Here is a 10985-nt window from a genome sequence, read left to right as displayed (position 1 = left end):
ATTGGCTCCACCTTCCACTTACAAAGAGAGAGCAGTGGAAATGTTCGAAGCTAGAAAACTCGTTACTTTGCAAAAAAAAAAATATATCAAGGAACAAAAGCTAGCATACATAGGAGACAATTGATCTGAAATTCGATGATTTGTTTTTTTTTTTTGTACAAACCAAAATGAGATATATTGATAAAGAGCGGTGAAACACCCCGCACAAGGCGTGCTAATATTGAAACACCGCACAAATGTTACATAGTCGAAGTGCTGGAGAAAACAGACAAATAAATTACGAGTGAACACCCATACAAGGGAGCGGGTGTGTCCACCAATCATGATAACGGGTACAAAAATCATGCATGTTTAGCTTTCAGCCACAAAAAAGAATTTAGCTTGACTTTCTCGATGAGAACAGAAGGATGAGTTACCGCATTTTTGAAGATACGGTTATGTCGTTCCTTCCAGATAACCCAAACGCAAGCAAACCAAATTACCTTTAGAAATAAGTGAGTACACCGTGGCATCCCCGCCATGAATGAGAACTGACGATAATGATCACGCACCTCACAATGAGAAACTACAGATAAGACTAACCATTGCCAAACATGATACCACACGGTGTTTAAGATTCCGCAATCCAGGAGTAAGTGTTTTGTTGTTTCGGACACTCCACACCCGGATGCACAAGCCATGTCATTTGAATGAAGAATCCTTCGCCGCATCAAATTGTCTCAAGTCGGTAATCTATCTCTGAGAAGACGCCAAACGAATAACAACACCTTCACAGGAATAAACCTATGCCAGACATCAACAACGAGACTCCTGTCCACTTGAACACCAGAAATAGTAATGAAGCGATAGGCCTCTTGCACCGAATACCCATGAATAAGGTCTAGAAGCCATCTCCAAGTGTCAGAAACATTCACCTGCAAGACAATGTTATGCAATAATACCGAGCACTCTGTCACGCTATCCTCCTCCCAAGCTAATAAACGGCGTCTCCACACCCACGCCTCTCCCCCGCCCTCCCACCCTAACCTCTCCATCTCCTCCATCGTGCACTCCTTATTTACAGCCAAATCAAAGAGTCGAGGAAATTTGAAGCGCAGAGGCGTTTCCCCAATCCAAGGATCAAACCAAAATAAGGTAGTGCGACCGTCACCAACAACCCAACATATATTATCATCAAACCATCTCCCCACTCCCTCACCAACCCCCCACGGACACTACACAACGCTCTGAGAATAACCTATATTTTCCCTTGTTCCGAGATAGGAAGGATTCTCTGAGAATAAAATATGAAAGAGATAGACTAAATTTTGATATGATATGATATTTCTTGAGTTCATTCATTTGGATTCCTTACAATATATTTTCTCTGGACTCAACTATATATAAAAGTCCAAATGAGGTTTTTGGTTTTTAGTTTGGGTTGATTCGATTTCGGGTTTTCTATTAAATTGGTTTAATTTTGAAGGTGAAGTAAACAATTCAGTTGTGAAAATTGTTGTTCTGACTTTCAAACCTTCATAATGACGCATGGAAAAACCAAAAATACCCACAGCGGTAGTTAACTACCGTTGGGCGAACCGGCAGCAGTTAACTGTCGCTGAGGCCAGCGGTAGTTAACTGCCGCTGCGTGAGTTACATATTCTCAGAACCCAGCTTCCAGACACTCACTCTTTCATCACTCTCTCTCTCAAAATTTCAATTTTACTTCACTCTCTCTAAAAAAACTCTACCAAATCATCGAAATTTTTCTCCACTAAATCACAAGTAAGTAATCAGTTAGGCTATTGTCATAATTTTTAGTTAGTATATATGTTATAATTTTAGTTGTAGTTTAATTTTTAGTTTTTGATTTATTTATTTTAATAGAGTTATGTCGTAGATCTGAAATGCTATTAACAAATATCATGAATACTTGTTATAATGGAGTTATATAGTTTAAATTATAAAAAAAAATCGAATTTTATAAAAAATTTAGGGTTATTTTTATGATTTTTAGGGTTTATGTATAATTTACACTCCAAGTGTTTGATGAAATGTTTGAATGAGTTTTTCATTGATTGTTTTTAATTTTTTATTGTGTAGATTTGAAGCAATGGCCGATATGTTCGACGTTCATGCACAATTCAACGGCGAAGAACCTCAGAGGTTGAAGGTTCGGTGCCTTGGTGTAACGTTAAAAGGTCTCAAGGATCAATTGAATGAATTCAACCAAGGAGTCAACCCCACAGACACAAGGACGGTGAAATATGTTTGGTATAAACGTCCAACGCTCGATGAGGGGAGAATATCATTTAGTTGGGTGGAATTAACGAACGACGAAAATGTGAAGAAAATGTTTTGGGAGCAAAACATGTTCCAGTGGATCGATATACAGGTAACGTTGCTGAGATCAACTGAAGATATTATCAACAGTCTGATTCCGCCAGAAGATCGTGATTAGGCCGGGAATGCACCTTCCAACTACAACAATTGTCTTACCCTGAAATGGAAATTCAAACTTGCTAAACGCCAGTTCCCCAGCATTCACCCGGCATTCCTATTGTTTCTTTCAAAAATTAAATTCTTGTTAGGCAGGTTTAAATGAAGGTATAGAAGTGCTAAGGAATGGACCTCATTCGTTTGACACTTGAATACCATCATTTAAACCAAGTCTAACAATAATTTAATCTTTTGAATGGAACAATAGAAATGTCGGGTGAATGCTTGAGTCCTGGTATTTAGCAAGTTTGAATTTACCATTTCAGAGGTAAGGAAATTGTTGTAGTTTGAAGGTGCAGCCCGAATGTAATGTAATGTAATGTAATGATAGAACATATTTAGGAACTTTATGTAATGTAACGTAACGTAATGTAAATTTTATTCGAATGTATTTAATACGCAATTTTTATTCGAATTCACGCTGAGTTTAATTAGTCTTTTTCGAATTTATTTATTCTTTAATACACAATTTTTATTCGAATTTATTTATTTCATATACAATCTTAAAATAAATGCAAATAAAAACAAAAATAAAGGAACACAAGTAATAGATATAAAATCTCATTTTATTAATATAATAATAATACATTTACAATGAGGTAAAATTAAATCTACTTCGTCATACCAATAACATCTTCGTCGTACATTTATTCCTTAATAGGTGGAGTCATCTTCGTCATACCAATAACGTTAACAATAACATCTTCGTCGTACATTTATTCCTTAATAAGTGGAGTCATCTTCGTCATACCAATAACATTAACAATCGACTTGAGAGCACCCAAAATTGAACCTAGAACTTCCGGATACTCTTCTCCAAGATACTCATACAAGACAACACCAAGATGACCCAAAATTGTTCCTCACCTTTGCACTCTTGTTGTTTAGCATCCACTTGGGCTAAAACAAAGAAAAAAAAACCACAACCATAAACCCTAAACCCTAAATCCTAGGGTAAAACAAATTCAAAGAAACCTCTTGAAATTTTCAAATTTTCAAAGATGCCTCTTTCAATGAAAGGTGAATGATGAAAAACCAACATTTTGTAGAAGAAAGATGAAGAATGAGAGTAAGGAGAAGAGAATGTGAGGAAATGGTGAAGGTTGGGAGGATTTTTATAGGAAAAAAATGTTGGAAAAATAGGTTGAATGTTGAAAAAATAGGTTGAATGATGGAAAGAGGTTGAATGATGGAAAAAAAAAGGTTGAATGATGAAAAAGAGGTTGAATCCTAGAACGACCGTAGCGGCAGTTAACTCCGCTAACCTCAGCGGAAGTTAACTGTTGCCGGTTTCTAGAACGGGAGTTAACTACCGCTGGGGGTAAATTCGTAACTTTCATGTGTTATTAGGAACTTTTTAATGTCAGAAAAGCAATTGTCTTCGGTTGTACTCCCTCCGTTTCAAAATGAGTGTCGCTTTAGCCAATTGCACACATATTAAGGAATGGAATAAAGTAGTCAAATGTCATAGCAATTTTACCAAATTATCCTAATCAACTATTGGTTTGTTTTTCATTAAAGAAAAAAAATAATACTTTGGAAGTAGTGTAACATAGTATTAATTGAAGGGTGCAATTGAAAAGAAAAAGTTATTATTGCATTGAAAACCGAAAGTGACATTCATTTTGAAACAAATTTTTTTGGCTAAAGTGACACTCATTTTGAAACGGAAGGAGTAATAGATACGCGTGATTGACTTAAGTGTGACCCTTTTAGTCGGTTACTTCAGCCTATAAATACAAACCCATCCCTCAGATAAAATGTTTTGCTTTGTGCGTTTGAGATATTAGGGTTTATTTTCGTGCTAGAGAAGAAAACTTGTTCAATCTTCAACCAAACAAACCCTAGCTTTTCTTCCTTCACGAAGATGTCTCGTTGCTTTCCTTTTCCACCTCCGGGGTATATGATTAAGGTTTGTTGAGCCAGTTTCGTTTTTGCTTTTGTGCTCAACTTCGTGTGTGATTTGGATTTCCTTTGTATATAACATGCGATTAGGGTTAATTAATATGCAAGTCAGTTTTGATTGATGTGTAACTAATTATGCTCGTTATTGATCATTTACGAATCATTGTGATCGATCTTCTGTTACAATTTTATCGCATGATAGTTGTAAACAAGATGTGGTTACTTGATTTTTAGATTGAAATGCTTGCATATATTAGCATGTTTGCTTCTTTGGTCTTCCACATCCGCTATTTGAAATCGTTGTTATGGTTCTTTAAAGCTCCGTTTCGATTTGGATACGCCCAAGAAAGACAGAAAGAAAAAGAAGAACAGGAAGGAAGACAAGAATGAGAGGAAAGAGAGAAGGGAGAAAGAATTGAAACAAAAAGATTCAACTACCTCTCATGCAAGTTTTGGTGGTGCTATGAAGTTCAAAGACAATGGGAAGTTGGTAAAGGGAGAAGATAATGAGAATGAACAACTTGAAAGGAGTGGTATTACTGAGGAACTTGTCCAACCTGTCTCTTCTCCCCAAGAGCCTTATTCCTCTGACAGTACTCAAAGCAGCAAGAGGAAGAGGTGCACCTTTTTACCTAATCAAGATCATGGTGAGATAGCTTAGAAACTTGTCAATTGCATTGTTTATTGCTGTGGTGTTTAACCCTTGTTTACAAAAACTAATGTGTACTCTTTTTTGAATCAGGACCTGCCATTCAAACTCGGCTTCCATTGATGAAACATCATGAACCTGAGGATGGAGGTCGAAGGGTGGAATCGTTGTATAAATCCTTACTTCACATTCAGCCGATTAGATTCATTGGATCAAGATTGGTTGTTTAGTTCGGTGAAGATAGAAGCAAAGCATGTCTCCAAGAAACAGAAGACCGATGCCTTTCGGTGTTCAAAACCTCTATGGCCTCGGGCGCAATTTATGCCTGAGGTTGACGTATATGCTTTACCATACACAGTTCCATATTGATTCTTTTGGAATTTTTGTAAACAGTAGAGTTAGCTTTAAAAACATGTACTAACATTTCATTGTGCAAGAGAATGAGATACTTTTTTGTCAACATGATAGATGTAATTGACTAAGATACCAGACACCAACATTGGTATTCAAGGCATGTACATGCTAATACTGCTTGTTTTATGGCCTATGAGAATATTCACACTCCATGAATAGTATGTTGATTTGAGATCCAAACATAAGATCAATTCCTTCAACAGATAGAGTAATAACAATAATTAGCTAATAAAAATGAAAACATAAGGCAAGTAAATGGGCTTAGTGTTTCATGTGAAATAGGTAGATGTTTGATCTATTGTGTTTTCACACTCTCAAATATTTCTTTTTCTCACTATTGTTATTATTATCTATCTATCTTGACTCAAAAATTAAAAGATTATATCTATCTCATCACACATCTTTTTGGAAGCTCTTTTATTCAATAATAAAGGAAATGAACTATAAGCAATAATACTTGCATGGTTTTAAAATTATCAAATTTTCTCAATGAAGGCAGTTGATGCCTTATGGCAATATGAAAAGTCTGAGGTGATCCTTGGTGTGACCCTTACCAGTCTATCTCATTAGAGTTGGGATCAACTGCATAGTTTAAGAGTAAAAGCCTTTGATAACATCACACCAGTGTTACTAATGTTCTTATGATTCACATCATTTTCCTCATGAGACTACCAAACCAACTTTAAATGCCCCCTTTAAGCTCCCTCACATTATTCTCCCTACACCGTAGGCCCTTCTGTCTTCATGAAATATAGTTGTTTGTTCTTGGGTTTCTCTACTAAGAAACTGCGATATCAGATTATCTGACACGACAATCATCAGTAACTGTTAATTATGTTTATGACAAGTGCTCTAGTGTTCTAAATCATATAGTCTATCTTAATTTTGTCTTACAAGATTGTCCAAATTTGACATTGAATTGTTTGTTTATCACTATATTTTATGTCTTTTTCAAGATGTCCAAAGAGTTATAAAAAAGTATTATACACTTATAGTTTTCCATCGAAGGTTTTTGTCGTCATGGTATGGTTAATCAAATAAAATAGCGAGTAACTTACACTCCCTCTCTTTTAAGAAGAGAAGCTTGAATTACACTATCCTCCCATCTTATGTTATAATATACACCACCTTTCTTTGAAAGTAAAAATCTAAATTAAATTTTACTCTCATTTTTTAAAATATGCTTGGATTACAATCTCCTTCCCTAAGAATTATTTATGTACTACATTTTAATCCATTTTTACTTAAATAAATATTTTTATGATATCTACATATTTTGATCCAGCATTTAAGAAAAAATAATTTATTTCTTTCTAATTTCAAAGTAAATGATATAATTTTATTATTATTATATTATTAATTTAGAATATTAAATACATTTTTAAATACCCATATTTTATTGCTTTTAATGTTTTTTTTAAATTAATTTATTTTGTATTATTTCATATTTTGTAATAATGTTTAAAATATATATGTTAATAATATTGTATATCAAAACTAGAGAAAAATATAATTCGAATTTTGATTATAATAAAATAGATGCGCCATTTTTTAGAGTCCTATATGCGTTGGATTTTCCTTGATATACTATTAAAAAAATTAATAAGGGAGGGAAATGTAGATTTTAATATTAGAGGGAGCAGTGATAGATCCAGGATTTTTGAATAGTGGGGGCACTATATATAAAAATTTGTAGCATTAATAATTGTTCTTTATGATTATTCATATTATGGAAACTTTGAATGATATGTCTCTATAAAAATAATTAAACAATCATTTAACCAGTCATCCCTTACTTGATTTCGCATCTAATTCTTAATAATAGTTTGAGATATATGATGATAAGTGTGGGTCAGGAGAGAAATGATTTGTGATAAGTGTGATACATGTGGTAAAAATGTCAACTATTGATACATTATGCTACCCAAAAAAAATTGTTTCTAAAAATTGTGTGGGCACAAGCCCACAAATCCTACAATCTGCATCCGTCTCTGAGAGGGAGGGGAATGTACATTCAAATTTCTATCAAGTGATAAGAGTGTAATTTTTCTAATATATTTTATATAAGAGAGAATGAGAGTTTATATTTTAACATAAGAGAGATGGGAAATGTAATTTAAGCATGAGATTATAATTTACTCTGAAATAGCTTAGGTGGCCTCGAAAATGTGTGCCGGCCTAAACAAATAGGGTGTCTTGGATTAAAATATTTGGAGTTGTCAACTGATATCTATTGTGCAAATAGAGTTGAAAGTTTTTTGTGGATGCAGGTGTTATTTGGAGAAAATTTCGAGAATTTAGGTATGCTTCCTTGACATAAGATTAGATAACCACTCTCTTTATTGATATAAGGAAGCTACAACTTGTTGGAAGATCTAATTTAAATTGAACTTCAGGCAAGTGTGCTCTCTTTTGCTTCTCTTCAACGTTAACAAAACGTGAATGCCATTAAGTTTTGAGTATTACTTTTCCCACCTTATATCTTTCCTTGCGCGCCTTATTTTTTTCCCAAAATATCCCTAGTCCGGATTATATAATCCGAAGTTATTCCGGAATATTAAATCCGGATTTATACGACTATTTTGGCACTTCATCCACCCTGATGGATGATGACCAGTTATGAAATATTGTTTCGGATTATATAATCCGAATAACTTAGATAGATTCCGGATTATATAATCTGAAACGTGTAAATCACCCCGTTGAAAGTCAACAAAAGGGGGGTGGTGAACGATGGTTCCGGATTACATAATCCGGAATGTACTAAACATGTCCGGATTATAAAATCCGGAATGCATCAGTACAGAGGCAGAAGCCATCTGTTTTGGCTGAGCCTCTGTTTTAGAGCTGATTCAGTCAATTTTTTTGGCCTTTGACCATATGCAAACCAACAAAGCAAACTATAACATTAAAATTAACAACACAATATAATTTTTAAACTTTAATAAAACATAATTATTCAAATGGTACATAACATAATTATCCAAAATATTCAAACATTAAAATTACATAAAAACACAATCAGCCCCTAATAACTACACCCGTACCACCTCCGCCTCTGCCACCACCTCTGCCACCACCCCTGCCACCATCAGTAGCTGCCCGACGACGGTAAATTTTTGCATCATGCACCTTTCTCAAGGCATCCTCCAAATGCTGCCATTCCTCACTCTCTTTCGGCACCAGATCGCTTCTCATCACCGCATAGATGTGGTCTCTGATGCGGCTCATCCTTCCGCTAAACTTTAAGTACGCAAGGTCTCCATCATCTTGAGCAGCTTGGGCATCAAGGACCTCACGCTCTGGTGGCCTCGGCACCGGTACCGGCATGTCTGGAAGAATCATGCGTGGATGAGACACCTGGTAAAACCACTCGATGTATCCATCTGCTACCTCCACACCATGAACTGCAGTCTCTCCCAACTCTTGAGGTGTCAGCGCATAATCAAGTGCACGCTGAAAGCGGTTTGTGATCTCCGCCAAGTTAACATCAACAGGTGCACTCTGAACGGGATGTCTCGGTATGGTCTGAACAAACCCAAACTGATGAAGCACCCTCTCTGGCAGATATCTCACCATGCGCTCTCCGCATCTCAGCCATCCAGAGTAAAGGCTGACCCGCTCAAACGGATGTGCCTGGCGATGTGCAGCATATGGGGCCATGACAACCCTCGTCAAATCCATCGCATCTAGATAGTTCTTGTAGTTGTCCACCGTGCCTAAACCATGCAGTGACACAAAAAGCATCGCGCGTGGATACAAATTCTCCACATATCCGTCCCAGACATCCTTGCTTCCCATACCTATGAAGTGATGAAACACCCAAGCCTGCACCAAAGACAACCACATATAAATATACAAACCATATACACTTAAATTAAAAAAAAAAAAAAAAACATAGTTCTTAATTTATACCTGCAACAAACTCAGGTATCCTGCCACCTGACTGGTGTTCCAACGTGCAGCATTGTTGAGCTCCTTATACAACTGAGTTAGTGCCGCAGCTCCCCATGAAAAACTAGCACAAATATCAAGGTCTCTGAAGTACTTCAGGTAGACAACATGGACATTCCACTGGCTTTTGTCACTGAAGATCGTGATCGTGATCCCCACCAAGTATAGCAAATATATCCGGACAGCCTGGTCCCGCAACCTCTCCACCTCCTCAGTCACACCATAATCGTCCGCCAAATCCCTCTGCTCCTTCAAACGCTCCTTGAACTTGCATGTGTACAGAAATCAAACTTACCTTCCATGATGTTTGACAAGGGTTGAAATGCGGTGCTTTTGAGCAAGAAAACTCCAAATTTGGACAAGATTTGTGGTGTTCGGAATTTGGGATAATGTAGAGAGAGTGAGTGAATGGGGAAAGTGAAACTGTGAAACTGTAAAAATGGGGGGCGAAGTTGCTTTTATACTTCGCATTTGTTCGGATTCTATATTCCAAAAAATGTATACATATTCCGGAGTATATAATCCGGAGGACATTTTGGTAATTTGCATAGGGCGCGCGAGAAGGCCATAGGATGGGAAAAGTAAAACTCTTAAGTTTTATGTTGTTTCAGAATCAGTTATCTAAAGATAAGGAGGCCCATATTATTGACTTGGGAGAATAGAAGGGTGATATATTAATTTAGAAATTCTGGTGAAGGTTTTTCTTTTTAAGTAAATTATTTTTAAAATTTATGTTGGTTAATAATTGGATTTGGATGGAAAATGGTTTACAAAAATATTGTGCTTGATCTACTTATGTGTAACTGCAGACAAAACTAGATTGAGTTTGATTTGTGCTTCCTTAATAATTGGATTCATACCTATTACCTAATCACTACCCGCAAATTGGGTATGGACAAGGGTAGCTACCCGTAAAATTAATTTGGTATGGTATGGGTGTGAGTATGAGCATTCTAATACCCAATTACACCACATAAATATACAAGAGAAATTTTATTCTTTTAGATATAAGAAAAATGTACATATAGATATATATTTATTAATGTACATATAAATATTTTTTTTATAGATATAGTACTCGATACGATACGGATAGCAATATAAGAATACGATAATTTAAAAAAAATTAAAAATAAGGTATTGAGGTATCAATAAAATCATGAGCTTTGTTATATAATATAACATGAGAGAGCTAATTTCCTTTAATTTACAACAAAAAACATCACAATAGAAGTTTAAAAACTCAAAAATTTGAGTTGGGCACAACAAAACAACTCATTAACTCACAATATTAATATATGTTCATATCAGTTGTTTTGTTGGCTTAAAAACATTATTGATCCAACTCATATGCACATATAATACTAACTCACAATATTAACGATACATCCTTATAATCCACCTAAACTTTTATGAACCATAACGATACATCCTTATAAGCTACGCAATTCAATAAAATCACCCAGTACAGCAATGCATATCTGTCGTGGGAAGCACTTGGGTGACATGTCACCGTGACATTAAATCTGAGTCACACAACACACATTGCCACATAACATCTGGGTCACACAACACATACAACACA

At 35.6% G+C, this 10985-nt stretch overlaps 1 protein-coding gene and 1 pseudogene across 1 annotated transcript; one reads left to right on the top strand and one right to left on the bottom strand.

Annotated features, from left to right (window-relative positions):
- Window positions 1–719: 719 nt before the first annotated feature.
- Window positions 720–1043, bottom strand: LOC146953503 (uncharacterized). Its single transcript, XM_085741543.1, has one exon. The coding sequence runs from the start codon at window positions 1041–1043 to the stop codon at window positions 720–722; it is 324 nt and encodes a 107-aa protein (XP_085597669.1).
- Window positions 1044–4345: 3302 nt separating this feature from the next.
- On the top strand, window positions 4346–5460 carry LOC146953502 (uncharacterized; annotated as a pseudogene).
- The last annotated feature ends 5525 nt before the right edge of the window (window positions 5461–10985 follow it).

The sequence above is a fragment of the Medicago sativa genome, chromosome 1 (assembly GCF_051527215.1).
Source record: "Medicago sativa cultivar Bolivia chromosome 1, Bolivia_mono, whole genome shotgun sequence".
Taxonomy (NCBI): Eukaryota; Viridiplantae; Streptophyta; class Magnoliopsida; order Fabales; family Fabaceae; genus Medicago; species Medicago sativa.
Note: the sequence above shows the minus strand (reverse complement) of the source record. Positions and strands in the feature narration are given on the sequence as shown.

Bases quoted from the DNA above. Each gene is read 5' to 3' on its own strand.
- LOC146953503 (XM_085741543.1), bottom strand. From the start codon at position 1,043: ATGGAGGAGATGGAGAGGTTAGGGTGGGAGGGCGGGGGAGAGGCGTGG.